At 37.4% G+C, this 26940-nt stretch overlaps 1 protein-coding gene across 1 annotated transcript in view; it reads left to right on the forward strand.

Annotated features, from left to right (window-relative positions):
* Positions 1–26086, forward strand: part of LOC126196964 (disco-interacting protein 2) — a 667247-nt gene extending 641161 nt beyond the window's left edge. Inside the window, 4 exon segments of the mRNA XM_049934602.1 lie at positions 6879–7073; positions 8640–8925; positions 18200–18323; positions 22197–26086. Of these exon segments, the coding sequence (XP_049790559.1) occupies positions 6879–7073; positions 8640–8925; positions 18200–18323; positions 22197–22449 (858 nt within the window). The 3' untranslated portion in view covers positions 22450–26086.
* The last annotated feature ends 854 nt before the right edge of the window (positions 26087–26940 follow it).

Raw genomic sequence — 26940 nt, forward strand, 5'->3', positions numbered from 1 at the left:
AAGAACTAAGACACTAATGAGGTTTTATTAAAAACTAAATACTGCATCACAAAAAGTATGAAGTGAATCAAATCATACAGCATATTGTGTATATAAGATGAATTATACATGTACATAAAGCCCGGGAACACTTTCAGTTATTTTTATTGCACAGGAACCAAACATTGTACAGATACCATACATATGTCATTTTGAAGAGAAACCCTGAAAGTTTTTTTATTCATGTATACCGCCACAGCATAGTTTGGTAATTTGCCGACAGTCAGCGCTAGTCGCAAACATGTTGAGTTCAGGTGCAGAGCGAGCTTTCTGTGTGTTGGAGTTCAACAAAAACAAGTGTGCTGCAGCTGTTCAATGGATGCTTAGAACCAAGTATGGTAAGAAGCCACCAACAAGGAAGGCCATTTACCACTGGCACAACAAATTTGTTAAGACGGGTTGCTTGTGCATGGCAAAGAGAAGCAGATGTCCCAGTGACAGTGAAGCGAATGTGGAGCACATACGAGAGACATTCATAAGCAGTCAGAAGAAATCGGTGCATCGTGCATCCCGTGAACTCGAAATTGCTCCAGTGACTGTGTGGAAAGTCCTGCAACAGAAGCTGTCTATGAAACCATTCAAATTGGAGCCAAGTGCAGAAGCCCAGTGATGACGACAAAGACAAGCATTTTGAGTTTTGTTTGCGGTTTCAACAATTGAATGAGGATGGGGATAACATTGTTGATCACTTAATTTTTAGTAACGAAGCCATTTTTCACATTAATGGGAAAGTGAACAGGCATAATTGTTGAATCTGGGGTACAAAGCATCCACATGAATGAATTGAATTTGAACGTGATTCCCCAAAGGTAAAAGTTTTTTTGTGCCTTGTCACGTCAAAAACTGTTTTGGCCATTCTTCTTCACCAAGAGCACTGGTCACTGGATACTCCTACTTGGACATGTTGCAGCAATGGCTGATGTATCAAATCCAACCAGACTTTCCATTCATCTCTCAGCAGGATGGGGCTGCACCCCATTTTCATTGTGAAGTTCGTGGGTACCTGAACACGGAGATGCCGCATTGATGGATCAGCGGTGCTACAGAGGGGGACAGCTATTTCATGAAATGGCCTCACCGATCACCAGATCTCACTCTGTGTTACTTTTTTCTGTGGGGACACATTAAAAATCTGGTGTATGTACTGCCTCTACCACATGATGTAGCAGAGCTCTGGGAGTAGGGTTGCCATACGCCACGGATTTCACGGACAGTCCGCGATTTTAGGGTAAATGAAAAAGTCCGGGCCGAAAAGGCAAATGTCCGCGATATTTGCTGGATTTGAAGTCAACTTCCGGTAATTTCAAAAATTGCTGTCAAAGAAGCATCAATATGTTATCTCTTTGCCTTCACATTATATAAAATCCAAGCAGAACGGAACAACTTTCGAGATATGGAAACAATGGGCAGTCAGGCTCAGGCGTACGGTACATCCTCTTCGATTTGCGAGATTGCGAGTTGTCGATACAGTGGGCGGTCGGTCATCTCTGGCAATGAAGAGTATTATCCTCTTTGATTAGCTTGTTGAATGTTCGCATGGTTTGTTGTGCTTGCGATTTCGTTGTGTTATATTGTATTAAATAGTTGTTATTATTTGCCTGGTGGTTTAATAATGTCGGCTAGAGGGAAGGTTAAGTACAGGGAGGAATATACTGAACAGTTTCCAAGTACAAAGCGAGGAAGAACTGAATACGAAGCTCAAATGATGACAACAGAACTTCGTGTACTGAATAATGTAATGCATATTCTTATTTTTTGTAATAAATGCTTTCTTAATGAAGCAGTCCTTCCTAAACTCTGGATCATTAATTAAATGCACATTTCCGTTAGCTTATGGGCATGAGGACTCCTTATTCCTCTTATTTCCTTCGATCGGCTACGGTGACCGTAAGTTTCGTCCTGGTTTTGGATTCCGAGATTATGGCAACCCTATCTGGGAGAGAATACAGGAAACGACTCCCACAGTCGATGATGCCATGCTGGGATGGGTAGGGCAAGATTCGATTACCATATTGACATCTGCCAGGTCACTCATGGTTCGCATATTGAATGTTTGTATTAAAAAAAAAAAAAAACACACTTTCAGAGTTTCTCTTCAAATTGCAATATGTATGACATCAGTACAATGTTTAGTTATTGTGCAATAAATAATGTTCAGCTGGGGTGAGGAACTGCCCTCAGGTTAAGTGAATCCACATGGCACGAATTGTGAAGCAGCCATTGAATTTGGACATGCTGCTGAACACTGCTTGGTCAACATTGCTTTTGGATACAGTTTGAGGTGCACTTTCATTCTAGTGGACAGATGATAGTCATGCTGTGTAGGTGTAACTCCTGAGTTATTGTGACTAGTTTCAGAGGTGACTCTGTGTTTGACGGAGCAGAATCTCCCAGTTGGTTATAATTAAACAGATGGTGTTCTGAATGCTGCAATGTGGGCTGTGTACAGCACAGGATGTTGGAACGTTGTAGGTATGTTCATTAATCAATGTGCTGATGGAGTATTATGAAAAAATTACAGTTCCAATTTCTGCCACCAGGAAAAATATGGCACTCTTAATCAGTCAAGATGTGTAATGTTTTCTGTTTTGACATCACTACACTGTTTGTCACTTGGAAACATGATGATTTCTTTTGTGGAGTAACTGTTAGTGTAAAGGGTTAAGGAGGCTGACTTTTCTCTACAAACTGCAGTGGCTACTGAGGAGAAAGATGTTGTATTACTGGTGAAGTTGTTTTATCAGAATGGCAGCAATAGCAGTGCAGCATTACGAAAATATTGCCAACAGGTTCTCCATATCAATAAATGGGCTACAGAATATGATCAAGAAATTTAAAGAAACCAGTAATTAAGTGGTACAGGAGGGAGAGGGAGGCAGTCCATTCCCATGACAGCTGTTCGTGATTTTGCAGTAGCTATAGCCAATCGTGCAGCACATTCTGCAGCCAGAGCTTGAGCTTTATCATGGAAATTTTCTCTCCGCTGGTCAACAATTCAAAAGATTTTGTGGCACATTTTACACTAGTGTTTCTACAAGATTCAGAATGTGCGCCCAATGAAGCCCCAACATAGACTGTAATGCAGTGACCTTGTACTTTGTTTCTTGGCACTTGTGGAAATGGATGACATGTGGCCAGGAAATATTCTTTGGACTAAAGAGGCAAATTTTACTATGCACGGTGCTGAAAATGCACAGAATTGTCACATACAGAGTTCTGCTCCCCCATATGTTACACAAGACATCCACTGCACGCAGTTTATGTGACTACATAGTGTGGTTCCACAAGCTCCTTCATTCTCGATTCATTTTCCTTTTAGGAGATAACGCCTCCCAGGCTTGTTAGGTTTATGGTGACATCTGGATGTTATAAATACCTCCTTAATCAACATGTGATTCCAGCTTTGCAAGAACACAACTTCATCCGTGCCACTATTTTCATGCAAGCTGGGGTGACACCATACACCATATGTCACTTGAAGGTGAAAGATTTGCTTCGAGAAATGTTTAGCGTTGACTGCATCGTCTCTACGCAGTTTCAAGATATGTGGCCTTCCAGATCCCCCAACCTAAATCCATGTGACATATGGTTGTGGGGATATCTGAAATATCTTTCTATTAGGGATGTATCTGAACTCTTGCTGATCTGAAGGAGAGCATATAATGACATGTCTCTCTGATTACACTGGATACACTGCTAGCAACTGTGGACCGTCCTGTGTTACAGATGCAGTGAGTTGCTGACTTGGGCGACCATATTGAATACGTGTTGTAACTTCTGATCATATCCCAATAAATGTGCCACAACCATTTAATCATGTGTTTGATTGTTCTTCTCCTTTCTGTGCACTCTCACTTGATTCTGACTGCTTACAGGGCCACATTTTCCCCTGGTGTCAGAAAGTGGAACTATTATTTTTTTCAGCACACCCCACAATCACACCAATTAATGATCATACCTACAATGTTTCAGGGTGCTGCGATGTATACAACCCACACTACAGCTCCTAGATTACCACCACTTTAATTAAGACCACCCAGTACCAGCAGCAAAGCAAAGCTCAGCATTCTAGCCCTAATGGGCCATTCGGAACATAGCGACTGCCATGTGATCCTCTGCCACTGGCGTAACTGTATTCAGTATGGGGGTGTATGGGCTCAGCACTACTCTCTGTTGGTCACTGGGGACTTAAATATTATGTTCTTGTTGTGTTCGTAGGGCAGGTCTTGCATGTGGATGCAACCCATGTGGCAAAACCTTAGGGATAACTACAGTATAAGGGTGGACCAGAATATTTTGTAGACGTGGTGGGTTGCGGGATAATACTTCGGGGAAAGGAGGATAGATTTTGAGAAGTGTGTCCCTCATTTCAGAGCCTGGTGGAGTTTAGTTGAAGCCTTGACGAGAACAACTTAATCCACCGCCCACCTCCTCCCCTTTATCCCCACCTCCCCCTGTCCTCATGTCTCACACTTAACTCCATTAATCTTCACCCACACTGCCCTCACCATGCTCTTGTTACTCTTCTGTTATATCTTCCCCGCCCCCCCCCCCCCCCCCCATTTACCTCTAACCAACTCTACCACACCATTGTGCATCCACTTAACACTTCCTGCGCTTGCAACAGGGCAGATGTGCTGGTGCTGCGTTCCTATCCTTCTCCCTTACTGCACCCTGATTTCCAACCATTCCACTTTTCCCTTCCATGACAATGTCAGAAAGCTTAGCAATAATGTAAATCTAGTTCATAAGCCTGTTGACTGATCAATGCCTCAATGATTGGTTACTTGTGCTCATCCATTGTTTGTAATCATTACTAAAATTAAGATCACAAAGTATTTGATAATTGCCTGAATTAATAATAAGAATATTCCTGTATTTCTGTCAGGAATATTGTTGCAGAGGTAAATGACATTTCAAATTAGTGGCTGTTCTGTACGAAATGTGCATTTTTGGGTTGTTAATTAAATGTAGTGTGTACTAGATTGTTGCTGCCAATATTTAATTGTTCATTCAGCTCACAGCAGCAATTTTTTACAGTGCCGCCGTCTGTTAATGTGTATGTCTCTCTCAATATCGGGATATAAAACACACACACAGACACACACCTGATCACAGTCTCTGCTTGCCAGGCTTCTGATGAAGGCCTGTTTGACCAAAAGCTTTGTTTGACAGTATTTTTTTGTGCTTATTTGTGACTCAGCATCTTCGCTATGTGTTGAGTAGCGACTATCATTTTTGTAATAGTGTAAGAAACAAAACACATGTAGTTCGTGTGACACACCTCAAGTAGAATACTACAAAGTGGTCATCAACTAAAAGAATTGTTCAGTAATGATAGAAGCAGAGGAAATGAATTAAAATTGAAACTCATATGTCTCAAGGAAAATGTAATTTAATTGGATTAAAGAATTGTGTAAACACTATGCATAATATTAAACTTTCATGCAAACTTATCTAGTCAACTGTTGGTATGAGGCCAGTATGTTTTGTGACACATAGTAGGCTGTGTGAGCCAGATTACTGTCAGTAGGAGAGAACTTCATGAAGCGTTTTAATAGAGGGTTCTAGTTGCAGAACAGTTCCAAATAACTCTGTGTGTGGATCCATCACCCTGAGTTGTTTGTAGTAAAAGTTGCCTTATTCAACCTTAACAGTTGCTTTCATGTATTTTCCTCCAGCTGTAGTCATGTTAAGCAGTGCCACTAATTTTGACACTGAATTTTATCTCCATATGCGGAAGATTGAGGGTTGTGAGAGAGCTCCTGCTTTCTAGCGACTCACTGTGAGATAACATAACCATGATTTAAAGAAGTCTTCTGTATTTAACTATTCTTGTAACTGTTACAACATAGAGTGAACAGATCGCTTGTTACAGTTTGCTTGTAGCTAGTCTCTACGTGAGACTCCATTGCATGATATATAGGTGGTGAGTCAATAAGTAAGCCCGAGATCATTTTGATAACCTTCTTTTGTTCCGGTGCGAAACCATTGTCAACCAGACCACGTCTTCCTTGGAGTGCACAGCATCCCCAAGCCACGACAGTAAAGTGTAAACAATTTCTCCTCCGAAAATCGTGTCTTGTTAATGCACTGTGCTCATATTTTTGTCTTCATATTTTCACATAAATCAAAAAATTGCACATGCGGTCTGCAGTTCACTACTTAATAGGTACTAAGATATTTTTTAGCTGCCACAAACATATTTCGTCAGCCTAAGGGGATAATAGCAGAACATGTTATTCCAGAAAATTTTGTGTTATGTACACTCCAACCAAATTCAGCATTGGACTATCACATTAATGAGAATACATGTAAGAAATAATAGTTGCTTCTCTTTTTATACTTTTGTGAAACTGGGTTAGCAAAGTTTCATACATGTCTTTGATATGTGTAGTGAAAATTTAAAGTTGTTTCAAGAAATATTTAAATTAATTAATTAAGTTAATGATTTGTTTCATGTGCTATCAGTTATCTAATCCCATTTTTTTTAATGCAGGTTTGTATTGTGGATTACAGCTCTGTGCGGGTGTTTGTGTGTATGTGCATGCATGCATGCACATACATGCTACAGTGCAGTTTTTCCTGATATCACTGTATTGTGTTTTTAAAAGTACCACTAGAGAAAAAAGGTTGTATTTAAGTATTTGTTAGCTGTGATCTGACATTGGATTTGCTGAATTTGGTGTATTTTAATTCCATTATGTATATGAAGCATTGTAGGGAGTTGTGTTGGTAGTGGATACAAAATACATGTCTTCAGAATTCCCCTCCCTACCCAGTGTTCTTTTACAGAGTGAAAGAAATGTGAAATATATGCATGTAATTTCTTTTTACAGGGTGCATCTAGTCCAGAGCCATCAACAGTTTATGTTGACCTACGAGCACTAAGAAATGATAGGGTCTCTCTAGTGGAGAGAGGGAGTCCTCATTCCCTGTGCTTGATGGAATCGGGTAAACTGTTGCCTGGAGTAAAAGTGATAATTGCCAACCCAGAAACAAAGGGTCAGTGTGGTGATTCCCATCTTGGAGAGGTAAGTATAATATACATGCTGATGAGAAAACAATAGAAAAAACATGCCTTACAACTGACTGTACCTAACATTTACCCCCCATCAATTTTCTGTTGACAATATAATATTCAGTAGCCAAAATTTTTGCGTTTTCTGTAATGATCACTAATTTATTGTACAGTACTTTCATATTCTATGAAACAAAAATGTAAAAGGATTACATAATAGTGATGTGATAAAAACTACACAAATAAAATGTCTGATACCTAATAAAAATGAACAGCAAAATTGCTACACTGGTTCTTACATACGTTTCTTTTTTGGAGTGATTAGTAATTACAGAAACCATAGTACAGTTGGTGAACATCATGTCACATGACATTCTTTTAGTAGACAAACAAAAACCAGAAGAATGTGGAAGACACTGTCCTTGATGATTAGTGTTGTCACTATTAATGGCTGCAGCTGCTTTGTGCTCCTACTATTAAGAGATGTTGATCACACTTTATTACATACAGGAATCTGTGAGAACAGTTTGTACATTTTTGTTTTGGTTAAAGAGTCACATCAATTCTAAATGAACTGCAGTGTTCAGCAACATAAAATTATCACTTACAAAGCCATAGTGCAGAAAGTGGAATAGATGGCTGTAAATCAATTGTAATTTTTAGGGGGTTCACTGTAATTTTATTTAATACAATTCAGGTTTTAGCCTATCAATCAAAAATTGAGATTAAAAAGGCACAGGTTTGTTCTTATGGCATAATTTTTGGTACAGTCACCATGTTCAACACGAGAGGTGAAAATTTATAAGAAAGGGGGCTGATTATATGCAAAACAGTTTCTTACTTTGTGCAATACACAGCAGAAATAATTGATTTGAGCTCATTCTGGTTAAGATTTAACAGTATAGATTAAATGTTTTATTATCTGATGCCTTTGACTTCAATGTAATCACTATTTAAAATTTGTTCTTTTTCATTGATGAAATAATGTAAACAGCCTTTTTGTGTGTTCTTCAAACTTTAGGTCATTTGTGTACTTCGCTTCCAGTGTGCGACGTGAAGTTCTTTATAGATGACACTGTCCATAAAAATCTGAAAGTATATGTTGAAAAATTCAATCATTGTTAATTTCTGTAACATATTTCTATCAAGTCATCAATGTGATTTTTTATGTGATGTATCTGGCAGATACAGCAGCTGATATTAAAACCATGAAAATCTCTTACCCACTAAAACTTGTGAATAAAAGCTGGTAGAATCATTAACTTTAAAATACATAAGTTCTTTCATTTCTGAAAAGAGGGGGAAAATTTCAATGGAAAATGGCTAGACAAGGATTTGAAAGTACTACCACAAGACCACAAGTTTAAAGAGAAACAAACAGAACTGTGCTGTTGTTTATTAAAATTTAAATTCATCCTGCATTTGCTTGATTGTAAATTCATTTTCAAGGCCCTTCTCTTTCTAAGTATATTGCTTGATGATTAAAATTTGGTAATAAAGAAATACAAATAATGAGATGAATTTTTTATAAAATGGTTTATTATTTAATTCCTTATTCCAGAATTTTGTTATGTTATAGATTTGGGTGCAGTCCAGCCACAATGCAAGTGGGTACTTCACAATTTATGGAGATGAGAGCGACTACGCAGACCATTTCAATGCTCGTTTGGTGACAGGCACCACAGGGGAGACGTATGCCCGTACTGGATATCTCGGCTTCCTAAGGAGAACAGAGTGCACTGGTCAGCAGCAGACAAGCACAGTGATCGGAAGCAGTATCGGAGAACAGACCTCAGCAGTGTTGGGCGCAGGAGTTGAGGGCTGTGACTCCCCTGCTCCTACACAGCCCCTGCTGGATGCTCCAGGTGCAGTGACACCCACTTAGCATGGGCACGCGCGTGCAGTCGCAGTTGCAGCACAAATCAAGATGGTTTAACACATCTGCTATTTATGCAGCAGTCTTGTCTCTGTGAATCAAACTCTAAGGTGAAGGAGAGGAGTTTGCTGTCATGTCTTCCTCACCGTGTTTTACTCAACGAGTCGAAATCTTTATATGTTTCATTTATTAAGCTGTTTTGTTTTATACTTTAGTAGTTCTTTATCTACTGGTATTTCACTGCGTGTTAACAAGCAGACTGGTCAGAAATTGCGAAACAAAACTCATTGTTATAATTATCCTTGTATTTGCGAAGGACAGATTATTGAGGATTGCACTCTTTAAAAACAAAATTATGTGGTTGTGTTCACCCCAACAAGTATAAGCAGTTTTGTCCCCCTTAGTGAGTGTTTATGTAGTTCCTCTTCAGATTACATTTTTCTATGAGGAGCGTTTGAAAAGTCCGTGCAAAGTCCGAGAGATGAGACCACCGACACGTATCGAGGTCATGTTTAGCTAGTAGCATGTTTGGAAAGAACGCACACCAAGTTTCAACCATATTGGTCTACTTCTTTGTGTTTGGCATTTGTCGAATCAAGGAAGTCAAGTGATTGTCAAAAAATGGACGAAAACGAATTTCATGTGGTGATTAAACATTACTTTATGAAAGGCAAAATGTGTCAGGAGACTAAAGAGAAGCTTGATAAAGATTACGGTGACTCTGCACCTTTGATTAGAACAATTTATAAGTGGTTTCAAAATTTTCAAGTGGCCATGTGGGCACAAGTAATGCTGACCATTCTGGACACCCTGTGGAGGTTACGACTCCAGAAATCATTGATTAAATCCATGATATGGTGATGAATGACAGAAGAGTTAAGGTGCGTGAGATTGCTAATGCTGCGGGCATCTCAAATGAATGGGTACATAATATTTTGCATAAACATTTGGACATGAGAAAGCTATCGGCAAGATGTATTCCGTGATTGCTCATGCTTGCCCGAAAACGGAATCATGTGAAGTGTTGCAAAGAAGGTTTGCAACTGTTCAGGAAGAATCATCAGGACTTTAAGCATCGTTTTGTCACTGTGGATGAAACATGGATACATTACTATACACCTGAGACCAAGCAACAGTCTAAACAATGTGTTACCAAGGGAGAATCTGCACCAAAAAACTGAAGACCATACCTTCAGCCGGAAAGGTTATGGTGACTGTCTTTTGGGATTTGCAAGGGATAATCCTCATCAACTATCTGGAAAAGAGTAAAACTATCACAGGTGCATATTATTCATCGTTATTGGACCGTTTGAATACCGAGCTGCAATAAAAATGCTGGTGATTGGACCGCAGAAAAGTCCTTTTCCATCACGACAATGCACCAGCACACACCTCAGCAGTTGCGGTTGCAAAATTAATGGAAATAGGATTCCAACTCATTTCACATCCCCTCTATTCTCCAGACTTGGCTCCCTCAGACCACTATTTGTTTCCTAATTTGAAGAAATGGCTGGCGGGACAAAGATTTTATTCAAACGAGGTGGTGATTGCAGCAACTAATAGCTGTTTTGCAGACTTGGACAATTCCTATTATTCGGAAGGGATCAACCAATTAGAAGAGCATTGGACGAAGTGTATAAGTCTAAAGGGAGACTGTGTTGAAAAATAAAAAAAAGTTAACCACAAACATGTAAGTAGTTTTTATTTTTGCACAGACTTTTCAAAGGCCCCTTGTATATCTGTCACTGTGTATTTCAGCTAAAGATCTACAACAAATGCGCCAACGCAGTAGTGTTGTTGTGGACCTGCTCTGTGCCTTGTGAGATACGTTGTTAGAGCACTTCCTAAATCTTATTGTACCTTTATGATATTTGCAACTTTTTTTAGCAGTTTGGTTTCCTGGCTGTGTCATTGTACTTTCCAGAGCATTAATAACACAAAGTGCAGTGAAGGACACTGGAAATTATTTTGCGTAACAAGAAACCAGGGAGAAATGTTGACAAGTAAGAGGCAAACATTGCCAGTAACACAAAAGATGTAATGAGACAATGAGAGATAGCAAGAAGATTAATAACCTGTCTCACAAAACTCGGAGTGGGTTCATTACAACAACAGTGGCATGGTACATTTGCTAGATGGCAACTGGAATTGATAGTAATAGAAGCACCAAAATGTAATACAGATTGGTTTTTCTAACACATTTTAGGTGACCCACTTGGACTACATTGACATCTGATGTGACATTCAACAACGTACCAACTAAAGAGAATTGGGTAGCCGTGTTGTTCACACTAAAATCTGAAAACAATGTTTAATGGTTATAGGATGAAAGAAACTAACTTGTTCCAGATAAGAACAATGCCCCCAGTTGAGTACTGTCTTTGCATATTGTTCATATGTCTTGCTATCATCAGAACATTGTTTGTATTCTGTCCAGGGCTTCTTATTACTGTATTAAAGTGTGCAGAAATTATTGCGATATTTCTGTAGGCTGATATGATTTTATTTTATTTGATATTTCATTTGTCTTCCCTGATGTCCACCACCCTGCCCCCCCCCCCCCCCCCCCCCAAATCCTCTGCGCCAACCCTTCTGCCCTTATGGCCGCCACACAATTTGAGACATGAAAACTTGATTTAAATAATAATTGAACAAATTCTGTGAAACTGTTTTTAATGAAATCACAAGTTTAACATTTTGCCCTATTCTGAGGTACAAATGTCATGAATCTGGAGACAGTAGTTGACTTACACTGGTTTTACACTTCATATGTTTTGATAATTGGTGCTTCTCAGTGTTTGTTATGATATGTGTCCAATGTAAAAATAGTTACCAATTTTGCCTGAAAGGAAACAATAAATTTAGCTTAAATGTGCATAAGACTCAACTGTTACTATTGGAAACTAACTGGTCATTGTCAAAAGTTTCAGATAAAACAGTATAATGGAGAAAAGAAATTTATCTTCAATAACTAATTGTTTCCAGACATGCTAATTTTTGTAATCATTTGTTTGTCGCTGCTTTGTTAGAATTAGGTGTGCACCAAACCCCTCCCTCTTTCAGTCTTCTTCTTTTCCCTAGTGTTTCCCCATCTAATGTGGGATACAATTTTTCAATGTTTGGCAGATTTTATTTTTTATTATTTAACTTCGTAACCAGATTCCTTCCTGATGGCACTGGCATAAAGGTAATCTATGGGAAGGAAGTTGTGTGCATCATGTGTCAATGAATAGTGTAAACCTTGTTCTGAATAGTGTAAACCTTGTTCTGTGTTTTATCATATTCCATCTGTTTGTGTATCATATTCTCTGAAGTGGAATTGGGGACAAGCCTAGCATTTGCTTAAACTGCTGTGAGACACCATCTAAGAAGTGCAAGAAGGCTGGCCAATGTAGCAGCCCACCATTTGATCAGGGTTGGGCTCACCACCTTGTCTTGTAAGCTAACACACTGCATATTATTCTATACAAGCAGATCTCACCAAACACACTTCTCACTACCTACTCTTATTTGCCTAATGTCGCTTCTTATCTCAGTCATCTTGTAAAGGTTTTTTTTCCGTAAATCAGATTTTCTTGAGCATGATGTAGCGCAGTATCCATCTGCATTGTTCATGGTGAATGTGCACATCCAGAATGTTCAGGTTTGTAAGTTGTGGACAGAAAATAATGGTTTTAGGACATCGGTTATTCAGCATTATGGTATGTACTTTCGAAAAACATTAGGTTTTTGTTACTCTAGGTGCCTTACTTCTGTTACTGATGAATCCAATAAACTATTGAGAACGTGTTGATATTAAATAGATTTTAAATATTCATTTTTGTACATTTGCACAATCCCCATTAATCATGCCTATTATTGAAGAAGAGCATTTTAAATAGGATTTATTTACATTTTGTTTGGCTGCTGCTAAATACAGTTCTCTAACATGTGTTACAACCATCTTGATTATGTGATAAATGGTATGGTGATTCATTTTGTACATACATTTGATGTTAGAACATGCTATGCAACATTTTGAATTTTTTTAGTGTGCTCTTTCCTTTTTAATTAAATATTCTGCACAATTCAGTTTCAGTGTTGGCATTTAATGAAAAATTGATATTTTGCAGCTTTATATTGCTATGCTTTGCATCTGCAGGAAAATTTATTTCACAAGTAGAATAGTTTAACAATTTAGTATTTTATACATGGTTATAAAAGTGATGTTTAATATAAAGCATGGCCCTCAGTAGTTTATGTGATGTTGCTGTCTTGTAGCTGATTGAATGGAGCAATAGGCTTATTCTTAATCTGAATATTTGCTGCTATTATCATGTATATGCTAATAATTAGTTTATCTGTGCAGCATTTAAGTCATTTGTAAGTTCCATTTAGTAGTCCCTAATGGTCTGACTGGTGATATGAGCTTTACATATTGTCCTAAAACACTGAAATCATTAATTAATTGCATGAACTCTGTCCCCCGTCTCTTCTAAAATCTCTAAAATCATTTAGTGGAATTCATAGTGACTTTATTAAACAAATAATAAGAATGAAAAGAGAGTTATTTTCACATATGTGGTCTTATTAGGTTCAGTGCTATGTGAACAAAATGCCAACTCTTCCGAAATTTGTATACATGTGAAGTGGAGAAATCCTCTCTTCCACGTAAAATGAATATCAGTGAGATTGAGGATCAGGATAAGAGTGAAATTTTCTTGTAATTTATTGTTGATTCCATTCTCCACTTCGAGAATTTGACAGTACCATAATGTTGCATAGTCAGTGTACAGTCAGATGAATCAGAAGTGATACAGTTAAGCTAATGGTCACACATCAGAACTAAGTGCTATTTTTGAAGACAGGCAATCATAATAATGCTTCTCTGTCTCACATTTTTAATAAGATTCAGACATGTGCACATTCTACACTGCCCTCTCATCTTCATTAAAAAAACAAAAAAAAGGCATAGCTCAGTCTCTCTGGAAATTTGCCTTTTCTCTACCCAAAATTCAATCAAAAACATTTCTGCAGCCCCTTTATGTATCCCTTATGATATAAATCACTATCTGTAACTTGCCACACATTCTTCCGCAACAGTATTTATTTTTTCTCTTACCCAAAATCCCTATTCTTCACCACCCTGATCCTACATAATTTTACTACCAGAGCAGAACATTAATGAATCACCTCTTCGCATTTCACAAGAGCCTTTTACCCTGTAATGACTGAGAGCCTTGCTCTCAAACAGCCTGAAGCAGATGAATCTTTCGTTCACTGAACTCCTCCTCCCCCCCCCCCCCCCCCGGCCCCCCCTCATGTGCACGTGCACACACAAGTTCTTGAATTATAGATTAAAATGATAATGAACTGAAATGTATGACAAATACCAAAAACTATGCAAAACTTCTCATTGTGTAAATGTAATGAACTGACTGGTTCCTAAGGGAATTAAGGGGAATTACAGCAATTACCCATTCACACATGCTGTATGAAGGCTAAATGATGGCCTGATAGCTTGCTGCTGGTATGTTTGATTTTATCACCAAGTCTCCTTGGTGATACATATGAAGTAACAGAAAACAGATTCTCAACAATTTAAGTCACACTGGATGTTCATAGCTACATTTTTGTACCCTCCAACCCTTTTACAGAATCGCTCGAAATTTAGTGCGGACTTCAATGCGAGACGCCTATAACAGTTTCCACAACGAAACTTTTGTCTTGAAACCTGGCAGAATGGGGTTACTATCGAAGACAGTGCTGCCAAAGCAGAGTTACTAAACACAGCCTTCCGAAATGCCTACACAAAAGAAGACAAAGTAAATATTCCAGAATTTGAATCGAGAACAGCTGCCAACATGAGTAACGTAGAAGTAAATATCCTCGGAGTAGTGAAGCAACTTAAATAACTTAATAAAAGCAAGTCTTCTGCTCCAGACTGTATACCAATTAGGTTCCTTTCGGCGTATGCTAATGCATTAGCTCCATACTTAACAATCATTTACAACCATTCACTCGACGAAAGATCCATACTTAAAGACTGGAAAGTTGCACAGGTCACACCGATATTCAAGAAAGGTAGTAGGAGTAATCCACTAAAATACAGGCCCATATTGTTAACATTGATATGCAGCAGAATTTTAGAACATATATTGTGTTCGAATATTATGAATTATCTCGAAGAAAACGGTCTATTGACACAGTGTCATCATGGGTTTAGAAAACATCGTTCCTGTGAAACACAACTATCTCTTTATTAACATGAAGTGTTCAGTGCTATTGACAAGGGATTTCAGATTGATTCCATATTTCTGGATTTCCAGAAGGCTTTTGACTCTGTATCACACAAGCATCTCGTAGTGAAATTGCATGCTTATGGAATATCATCTCAGTTAAGTGACTGGATTTGTGGTTTCCTGTCACAGAGGTCACAGTTCGTAGTAATTGATGGAAAGTCATCGAGTAAAACAGAAGTGATTTCTGGCGATCCCCAAGGTAGTGTTACAGGCCCTTGCTGTTCCTTATCTATATAAACAATTTGGGAGACAATCTGAGCAACCATCTTCGGTTGTTTTCAGATGACGCTCTCCTTTATAAACTAATAAAGTCATCAGAAGACCAAAACAAACTGAAAACTGAATTAGAAAAGATATCTGAATGGTTCGAAAAGTGGCAGTTGACCCTAAATAACAAAAAGTGTGAGGTCATCCACATGAGTGCTAAAAGGAACTCGTTAAACTTCGGTTACACGATAAATCAGTCTAATCTAAAAGCTGTAAATTCAACTAAGTACCTAATTATTACGAGTACGAACAACTTAAATTTGGAGGAACACACATAAAATGTTGTGGGGAAGGCTAACCAAAGACTGCATTATTGGCAGGACAGCAAGATAATGTAACAGACCTACTAAGGAGACAGCCTACACTACGCTTGTCCTTCCTCTTTTGGAATACTGCTGCATAGTGTGGGACCCTTACCAAGTAGGACTGACGGAGTACATTGACAAAAGTTCAAAGAAAGGCAGCATGTTTTGTATTATCGCGAAATATGAGAGAGAGTGCCACAGAAATTATACGGGATTTGGACTGGAAATCATTAAAAGAAAGGCATTTTTCGTTGCAACGGAATCTTCTCATAAAATTCCATTCACCAACTTTTCCACTGAATGCGAAAATATTTTGTTGGCATCGACCTATCACCACAATAAAATAAGGGAAATCAGAGCTCATACGGAAAGATATAGGTGTTCATTCTTTACGCACACTATAGGAGATTGGAATAATAGAGAATTGTGAAGGTGGTTCGATGAACCCTCTGCCAGGCACTTAAATGTGATTTGTAGAAAAAAGATAATTTTAAATGGCCATTCTCAGGAGACACTAACATATATATTGTGCAGTCTCCTATTGGAGCTTAATGAGCATCACAACTTTTGGAGTTGTTCTTTACAGATCCCAATTAGTGTAGCAACATTAACGAATGGGTCATGTGAATGTGAAATTATGTTTCCTCATATCATTGACGTGTATTCCACTCAGGATTTTTCATTATTGTACAGACTTACTGGGTCACATCTTATAAGATAGCATCTTTATGATTGTCTTCATATAGTCTCTTAGATCGTAGCAACAAAGTGTCATCTGGTTTAAACAGTCACTTTCAAGATCGGTGACATTTTCCCCACATGAGAAAGCTTTTTCATGTGAGTACACATTTTTTTAGAATATTCTGCAGCAAAGTGCTATCAATATTACCATGCAAAATGGACTGCTTCTTGAGAGATCTGCTAGAGGTCATGATTATGAGAAATACTGTATAAAATTCATCAAGTCTAGGTGCTTTGCTTCTTTGTAGAGATTTCAGTTGCTTTTTGTACCTGCATACAAATATCTGTACATCTTCCAGCTTGGCATCCATGTGGCATTTGTCCAAAGGAACTATAGCTTTATTTTCCTAAGCTTTTCAAGTCAATGGTCCCTTCTTCCGGCTGAAGGGTTAAAGAAAAGGAAGAAGTTGAAGGAAAAAGACTGGTGTGGTTTAGGAAATGGGGAGAATTCAGAAAAGTTGCCTTGAACCATGGGAGGGGAGACTTACCGGACATGATGAAGCCAGAAGGGGGAGCCACTGGCTCTGAGGGCTTGCAAATTCTAATATATATATATATATATATATATATATATATATATATATATATATATATATATATATATATATATAACAGAGGGAAACATTCCACGTGGAAAAAATATATCTAAAAAGAAACATGATGAGACTTACCAAACAAAAGCGCTGGCAGGTCGATAGACACACAAACAAACACAAATATACACACAAAATTCAAGCTTTCGCAACAAACTGTTGCCTCATCAGGAAAGAGGGAAGGAGAGGGAAAGACGAAAGGATGTGGGTTTTAAGGGAGAGGGTAAGGAGTCATTCCAATCCCGGGAGCGGAAAGACTTACCTTAGGGGGAAAAAAGGACAGGTATACACTCGCACACACACACATATCCATCCACACATACAGACACAAGCAGACAAATATGTCTGCTTGTGTCTGTATGTGTGGATGGATATGTGTGTGTGTGCGAGTGTATACCTGTCCTTTTTTCCCCCTAAGGTAAGTCTTTCCGCTCCCGGGATTGGAATGACTCCTTACCCTCTCCCTTAAAACCCACATCCTTTCGTCTTTCCCTCTCCTTCCCTCTTTCCTGATGAGGCAACAGTTTGTTGCGAAAGCTTGAATTTTGTGTGTATATTTGTGTTTGTTTGTGTGTCTATCGACCTGCCAGCGCTTTTGTTTTATATATATATATATATATATATGTGTGTGTTTGTGTGTGTGTGTGTGTGTGTTTGTGTTCTCCTGCCACCATTTTGTGAGCAGGTTTTGTATGTATCCATTTACTTTAATTTTCAGAAATTTATTATTTTCTTCATTGAGAGAGGTGTTTTGGAAGCTTTGTAAGTGAATAAGATGGGACTAAATGTCTTTATAACACACAAACCGGTAAGATGCATGATCTTATCTCAGTTCAGTTTCCTCTAGGCTTCATTTACCAGCACATAGCAGGGGAATGGGTTTAGCTCACCATGCTTGTGCTGTGGATTATTATGAAAAATGCTGTTACTACTTAATTTAATTTAATTTATCCCTATTGCAAGAGTACTTCCTTGTGTGTGTGCGCGTGCGTGTGAGTCTGAGTGTTAGTGTGCGTGTGCACCGGTGTGCGTGGGTGTTTCCACTTTAATTTGCTAAAATGAAATGTCTTTTACAGAGTTACATGATGCTGTGTTTGTGGTTGGTGCACTTGATGAGACTATTATGTTAAGAGGAATGCGGTATCACCCTATAGACATAGAAAATAGTGTCATGCGATGCCATAAAAAGATTGCTGAATGGTAAGATACCTCTCTGATTCACTTTTCACAATTTTTTGTAAAATGTGTGTTTGTAACTTCTGTAAGAGAAAGTAGTATCAGTTCATAAAATTTTTCAAGAGAATTTGCATGTTCATTTTTGTTTGATTTTTTTTTAACTAATCAAATTGTAAGGAGACATACAGTTGTTTGATTAACAAGCATTTCTTTTCAGTTTTACATATAGTTAGGGATCACATGCTAACCAGACTGCAGATATTTCAGATAACTTTCATTTTGGTTAAGAGATTGGTTTTAGAATCTATGGGTTCCATCTAACTCTGATTGTAGTATTTGATAAAAGGCACCTTACTGTAAGTGGTTCACAGACTTTTCAGTGTGGTGATGTTCTCCTTTCACTGAATGATGAGTGCCATTGTAACATTATTATGAAAAGGAAAGTTGCCACTCACCATATAGTGGAGATGCTGAGTCGCAGAGGCACAGCAAAAAGACTGTCACTATTAAAGCTTTCGGCCATTAAGGCCTTCATCAACAATAGACCTCACCCCCCCCCCCCCACACACACACACACACAAAATCACGTACATTACTGCAGTCTCAGACCACACACACACACACACACACACACACACACACACACACACAAAATCACATACATTACTGCAGTCTCAGGCAACAATTTGAGTGTGGTTTCATTGGCCTGAGACTGCAGTTGTGTGTGTGTGTGTGGGCCTTAATGGCTGAAAGCTTTATTTGTGATTGTCTTTTCATTGTGCCTTTCTGTGACTCACAATCTCCACAGTATGGTGAGTGGCAACTTTCCATTTCATAATCCTGTGTTTTCCATTGTTTGACCACTGTAAGAGTATGTTTTTGGGAGCCTACAAAGTCAGCATTACCAGTATATGAAATCATTAGTTTCTGACATTATTCAATTAGTCAAAATAAAAATTATTCATGACATGTGGAGTTGTATCAGCATACTAATTTTACAACTAAATCACACTCAGCAACAGATCTATGATATTTCCAAATCTGGGCAAAAAGTTGGTAGTGCCACCCCACCCCCAAATCGTTTGAGATAGGCCATCAAAAATTTAATAAATCAATTTTTCAAAAATATGTTCATTTTGTAGTGCACACCTTTCTGAAGTGTTTGATATACAAAACATATATGTTTGAGGAAATATGAGACATGTTATTTGATCTTAAATGTGCCAAAGTGCAGTGCCATGCCTCTTCACACAGCATTCTTCTGTTGTGCATAACTGTACCTCAGCTCTGTGGCATTCAAGTATGTATATTTTGTAATGGAAGCCACCAAAACTATATTCAGGACAATGGAATTTAAAATGTCCTGAGGAGTGAGGCAAGCAACACAGTACACATTTCGTCAGTCCTTACGACCCGGCATTCTTTTCTCTTTAATCTTGCTACAGCTTTACACAGCATGATTTCCTTTCTGCAAAAGAGTCAATTACCTCATCAGAGTTCATCAAATGTGGTGATATATGAAAAATCAAAATTTCAGTATGTAGTACTGATAAAGCTGTTAATACGAATAGTACACAAGACTGGTGTGGTTTCTCGATTTGACTACATCTATTTTGTTACTGTTTCCTAGATAAAATGAAACAGATCTTTCTAATATTGCACCAGTTGTAACACACGCCAAATAAGTGAAACTGTTTTTGCACAAATTGTCTTTTTTATGTATCTCATTTACACAAATAACACGACAGAATATATTCACGCTATTCACGCAGTGCCATCAGTGCCTATGTGGCTTCCTACAAGCAAAAAGTTTTATGTTAAGAAATAATTTTATGTTTCAATCAGACACTCCAGTCTCAAGCTTGAATCAAAAATTAGTAGTACAAAATATTCATATAAATTTGGAATCATAATATTCTCCCATATAATTTGTGTGATTTCCCTGTTTCTTCTTCTTCTTCCTCATTCTAACAAACAAAACTTATTCTCTGGTTAACTTCACTAACCCCAACCCTACCAGAATCACTGGTTCAGTTATCCTACATTTATTCTCTGTTTTCCATGCCATTCGGAGAACAGAATTTAGTCGCCTTCCAACCAGGGTCTGTACGATTGGCCCTCAGTAGTGTAGCCTTCTGGCAAAAATTTTATGTCAAAATTTCATTTTTTGGATACATCGAGAAGATGACATGTAATCTTTCTTACCTGTTATTTCTATAACTCATTTGTTTCCATTCTGGTAGACTGAATCTGTGGATTTTACTAATAATTATGACCATGCTGATCATTAGCACACCCAGTCAACTACATAAACAGAAATTGGCATTCACCTGTTTGGGCTCATATGGCTCAACTTGTATAGCCCCGTTTCCTTTTGTCTCCTGGTAAGTGTTTTTATTTATAGATTCGATGGGGATTTCCCCCAGCAGAGATATCATGTACACTATGCACGCATTCAAAAATCAACTTGTGATTCATTCAGAAATCATATGAATAATCAAACAGTGGAAAATACAGGATGGAATGCAACAGTATTATGAAAAGGAAAGTTGCTACTCACCATATAGCAGTGATGCTGAGTCACAGATAGGCATAACAAAAAGACTGTCACAAGTAAAGCTTTCGGTGAGTAAGATCTTTGTCAGAAATAGATGTCTCTCTCTCTCTCTCTCTCTCTCTCTCTCTCTCTCTCTCTCTCTCTCTCTCACACACACACACACACACACACACACACACACACACGTGCTAATATCATATGAATAATCGATAGACCAATGTTTGCTGAATGCTAGGCGCTTTGTGCAACAAGGTTTGTTTGCTTCAAAAATATGAATTTGGCACCCTCTGCAATTGCTGTCCAAGGGAGATACCCCAGTTGGTCCCCCCTCCCTCCACCCCCCTAGATCTGGGCCTGATCATACTTCTTATGTTACTGAAGTAACAACTTGCATTTAAAAAAATTCAATTTGTGAAAAACAAAACTTTAATTGAAACATCCATTAAAATTGGGAGAGCCAGTGCTCACTTTCAGGAAGCACAATGGCCAGCATATCCCACATAAGCAATCAAAATACAAACTATTCTTAGTTTTTGGAACTATAATGTAATTGGATAGGTAAAAAATCTACACATCAAGCAGCAGCAAGAGAACACACATACAAAGTTTTTAAAGTTTGCAAGCCATTGGAGCCAGTGTCTCCTTCTTCTGGCAGAAGGGTTGAAGTGTAAGGAAGAGGGGTGAAGGAAAAGGACTGGTGAGATTTAGGAAAAGGGATGGACTCAAGAAAAATTGCCCAGAACCTCGGGTCAGGGGAGATCACCAGATGGGATGAGAAGGAAAGACAGTCAATCAGGTTTCACCCTTCTTCCTTCCTCTTCAACCCTTCTGCCAGAAGGAGACACTGGCTCCAAAATCTTGCCTACTTTAATACCTGTGTGTGTGTCTCATGTCATCTCTTGTCACCAAATAAAATATGTTTAATCCTGAAAGCTATGGGTTTTCTTCTTCTTTGCTCTTCTTCTTCTTCTTCTTCTTCCATTTCACCCTACTTTGGGATATGTTAAACTATCCCCCATTCCATTTACCATGTCACGTGAATTGTTTTGAAGACATGCCACTTTATCTTTTTTTTTTCTGTGCAGAAATAAGCATGGAAATAACATAAAAATGTCATTTTTATTATGCTTGTTGGAAGCAATAAAATGTTTAGATACAAGCTGCCAGAATACAGCTTCAAAATATAATTTATATGAAAACATGTTCATGTAATACGTTTATGATTATTACATGCATAATCGTAATCATGTAGTACTTAAAGTATTAATTTTAGAATTTTAAATGATCATTCATTGTAAATATTAAATAGCAATAATTTAATTAAAGAATTTCATTTTCAGTGCTGTATTCACATGGACAAATTTACTGGTGGTGGTGGTTGAACTGGATGGGAATGAAAATGAAGCTCTCGATCTTGTTCCTCTCGTTACAAATACTGTTCTGGAGGAACACCATCTTGTCGTCGGAGTAGTGGTTGTTGTTGATCCAGGTGTAGTGCCAATTAACTCCCGTGGAGAGAAACAGCGCATGCATCTTAGAGATGGCTTCCTTGCTGATCAACTAGACCCCATATATGTAGCATACAATATGTGATGAGGTTCAGTGGTCTGTGGACCATTCCTGTGGAACTGTGAGACTGGCCATACCTGGAGAAATGATTCAGTTGTTGTGTGCGTCACAATTAGTCTGTGTATTCGAGAATACTTGTCATGACGACAGATTTGAAGACATTAGAAGTGTGTGAAATATTTTGATGCCTAGTATGAATTTATAACAGAAACGGTGTGACATTGTATGTTGCCACTTTCCGGCAAAGGTGGCAGACATCGACTGCATTGTGCCACTAATAGACATATGTTGATTTCATGCATAACTGAACTACCTAGAGAACCACTTTTGTACTTGTAATATTAGTGGTGGTTCTTTTAAAGTGTGTGATTCAAGCATCTGCTAAAGACTCTCAGTTGAGCAGCCTGTACGGTGCACTAATTTTGTGATTTTTTGTGACAGTTGTGAGTTTATGGACAAGCTGAGAATCAACACTATCTACAGTGGGTTTAAAATGTCTTAAAATTTGTTTTCTGTCAACGATATTTCCGTTGAATGGTGAACTGACTGTACTGTATATTTAATATAAAAAGCTACAAATGACTGTTACTTCATCTTTTTCCATCCAGAAGTGCAATGATTACTGCACACACTGAAGTCTGTGATCTGAGATTCTTTCCCATGTCCCTTTAACAGTGAGGATTAGTCAGTGATATTGCATGGATGTGAAAGAATCTGCCCAAAATTCATGAAGAAAAGAGAATACCGCAAACCTGAAGCCACAACTGTGAAAGTGTTTAGAATAGAGGGACCATTGGACATAGCTTGTACTTTTACCACTGTGATGTAACCAGATTTTCTTACAGGCATTGTAAGCCTTGGGCATTTGACTTCGCTCAAAGAAAATACCATTATCAAAGGCATCTGCACCTATGATTTTGAATAGTGTTAAACTTTTAGATTTTAATGTGAGACAGTACATAACTGATGATGTGGTGAAGAAAACTAAACTTCGAGCAGGATTTCTAGTATGGTTGGCTGTGTGATTATAGACTGCCCGATATTAAGTCATCATTATGCCTTCAGCTCATAAACATGTCTAGCGATACAACTCACCGTTAGGAATGTGTAAATGCATGTTCTGCATACATTACATAACAGAAATAAAGTAATTTTGTGTACATTTATGTAATATACTTTTAACAAATTTGTGTGAAATGTGACAACTAGCTCTGATTTTTTTTTTTCTGTCACACTTAATTTAAAAAAAGGTCCCTATAATAAGTGTTGCTATTATCGACACCAAGCGATTTAAAAATCTGTTGACTCTCTTTTTTAAAAAAATTACGTTCTAATTGATAATGCTTATGTATTTATGTAACAGACAAAGTGCTTCTTTGGCAGCTTACATTATTTTCTTTCATAGTAAGTCTTAAAGAAACATACACCCTGTTATCATCACCCATCATTGTCGTCATTGTCATCACCATCACCATCCGTCATCATCATCATCATCATCATCATCATCAACATCATCATTATTGTTATTTGAAGCACAATAACAACAATTTAGCAAAAGACAGAGCTGACTTCATGCATTTTGTGTGATACTCATGTAATACAAGCAACAATGCCATGTAAAGAATTGATGTCTCAGTTTCTGAGTATGATATTTTCTTTTTATATATATATATATAACTTGTTTTGCTTGTGCTGACTATTGTATTTACTATTTCTGTTAAAGCCTAGTGCAATACTGTTGTGAATTTGAAGGAATTGATTAATTCATGTATCTAGTCTCTGTTAATACTGGAACATAGATTATAGTCTTGCCACGATCACTGTGAGCCTTTTTCTTAGATACATTACTTGAAAATTAATGTAAGAATGGAATTATGTTCAAATGTATTTCACTTGTGCCAACACAGAAAGACAACACGAGTCATTTGTCCTTGCGTGAAAAATGATTTGATTCTTAAAGTATTAGACATATAAAAATGTCGTAAATCAAATGCTGGGTGGTGTTATAGTCTGCACAAAGCCTAGTATGTTCAAATACTCCCAGAAGAATCATTGCAAGACTGCATGAAAGGGAGGAAATTTACTGTTTTCATGGCCAATGTCTTTCATCATCTGGTAGCACAATATAAAAACTTTTGTTATAACTTTATGAAACAGTCTCACTATTGTTTGGTTAGTATACTACACAAATTTTAAACAGCAGTATTTGTTTTAAGAATATTTTCAAGCACAGATAAATTGAAATTGTTTGGCTTTGAAGTGGATTATCTTTATGATTGTTAGGTTTCTTTGTGATGACGATACTAGTGAACATTACTAATGTGAGTTCTTGAAGAAATTGTATTTGATGAATTGAGGAGGGAAAAAAGTGACTGAATGCTTTAACACAGACCATACCATATGGAGTAAGGCAATTTTGTAAATTTTTTATGGAAATGCTTTTATATTTTGTATTGTTTTGGTGAACTTCTTTTCAACAGATTTAGCTGTAGCTATTTTCATCACTGAGAAATACATTTCCAAAAGCCCAGTGTACTGAATATTCTTGTATTTCCAATGTCAATATTGCTGCATTGCTTCTGTACCTCATTTGATGAAGAGCCCTGATATAAAATTCTACTGCATCTGGATAATACACATTTGGTTAAAATATTAATTCATTGAATAGCAGTGCAAACTAGACAATTCATACAATAAATAGCATTTAATTGTGGAAGACTTGCAATATTTCAGTGATACATTAAAGAAAATTATGTTTTAACTTGTGTAACTGTGTGCAACATTACAACCATGTCCTTACTTCCAAATGTCGGGACTCTTCACTAAATGCATATGGAAGGGAACTTTGATATTTTTATATGAAGGTTGGTGACCTTTTCCTTACTTCATGTGGTGAGCTAAATAGGAACACTGTCACACATATTGATCAAAGTTCATTTATGTCTTGTCTAATCTCTGCACAAAAGGTGAATTACAACAAAGCATTGGTATTTTTAAGCCACTATACTGTTGTTTGATGTAGATTGTGTATTAAGTTTTAGCCATAAGTTAACTCCTTCAAGGGAGTTTCTTGTAAATAACCTACCAGAAAGGTTTACATCATTGCACATTAATCCTTCTTGTAACTCCTACTTAAAGTATATAAAGGTGTCTGTTATAAGATGCCATATGCTTTATATAGCTCTTTATCATGAAACATGGGCTACCATTAGTACTTGTTACTGATCTTTTCACTCTTCCCTAAGATGCATATTGCCTGTTAACCAAACACAAAGTAAACAGAAATGATTTCAGGCACAGCTGAAATGTGATAGTGCAAAAACTGCCTTCATTTTTGAATAAAAGATTATGTAAATTTTGCATTTTCATACATCAACGTACAAAATATCTAGATAATTTGAAAATTTACCGTCACTATCTAAAATATCACTTTGATGAAAATTATTAATCTTTTACTTTGTGGAAGGTTACTAAGAGCAATTTTTATGTAACTTGTCTGAAATGTGACAGATATATTTTTGTCAATTCAGTAAAATCATTTTGAGTATATCTGTAGAACATTGCCAACATAAACAAATCATCAGTAACATTCCGAAAGGGAGGAGGGGAGGCATTTTTGTTTTTGTATAGCCTTTTGTAAAATAAACTAAAACAAATGGAATTTATGTATACTTTAATTTATAATTAATTTATAATTTTTTATTTAATTTATAATTTTATTTAATGTTTCATTTGTGGGCATATACTTTGGCTTTACAAGGTCTCCCACAGTTTAATGTATCACATTCCTCTTGATATCACTTTCTCCTTGCTGGTTTAAAGCAATATTTATTCACTGCTACAATATACAGTGGTAAAAAAGAGATATCAGATTGGTTGGTGCCGTGTGTGTGTGTGTGTGTGTGTGTGTGTGTGTGTGTGTGTGTGTGCACCTGCGTGCGCGCCCGCAGTTGCATGTAAATGCACACGTACGCCATGCAGATGATTTTCTTTTGGTTGAACTAATAGTACTTACTGGGTCATGACTTCACTGACATTGACAGTATTTCTCCATATTCTTGTCTAAATGTTAGGTTTTCAAGAACAGTGTGAAAATGTCTTTTGGTGTTTTTATGACAAGCTGCACTGTCTAAAACAAAAATGCTGTATTTTGGTTACCACAGTGTGAACTTTAATATGAACTTTTTCATGAATTTTTTACTATCCATCTTATCATAGAACTCGCATGTCTTCAGTTTTGCATTATCTCCACCCGTGCCCCCGCCCCCCTGTGTGGATTGCTCCGCAGTGAGATGTTAACCATTGCTAATAAGTTTTGTATGCTGAAACAAGTCACTCTGCCGACAGTTTGTTTATGTGTGGATCAATGTTTTATAAGCGTATGAAGCAGGCATTTCATCATTAGTATACTGTTATCCTTCAGTATTTGAAATTGGTATAATTTTTGTGCCGTATTCCACCATGTCGGTATCTTTCCTTTTCTCATAACTTTACTAGATTCTATACATTACAGTG

Source organism: Schistocerca nitens, chromosome 1 (genome assembly GCF_023898315.1).
Source record: "Schistocerca nitens isolate TAMUIC-IGC-003100 chromosome 1, iqSchNite1.1, whole genome shotgun sequence".
NCBI classification, from domain to species: Eukaryota; Metazoa; Arthropoda; class Insecta; order Orthoptera; family Acrididae; genus Schistocerca; species Schistocerca nitens.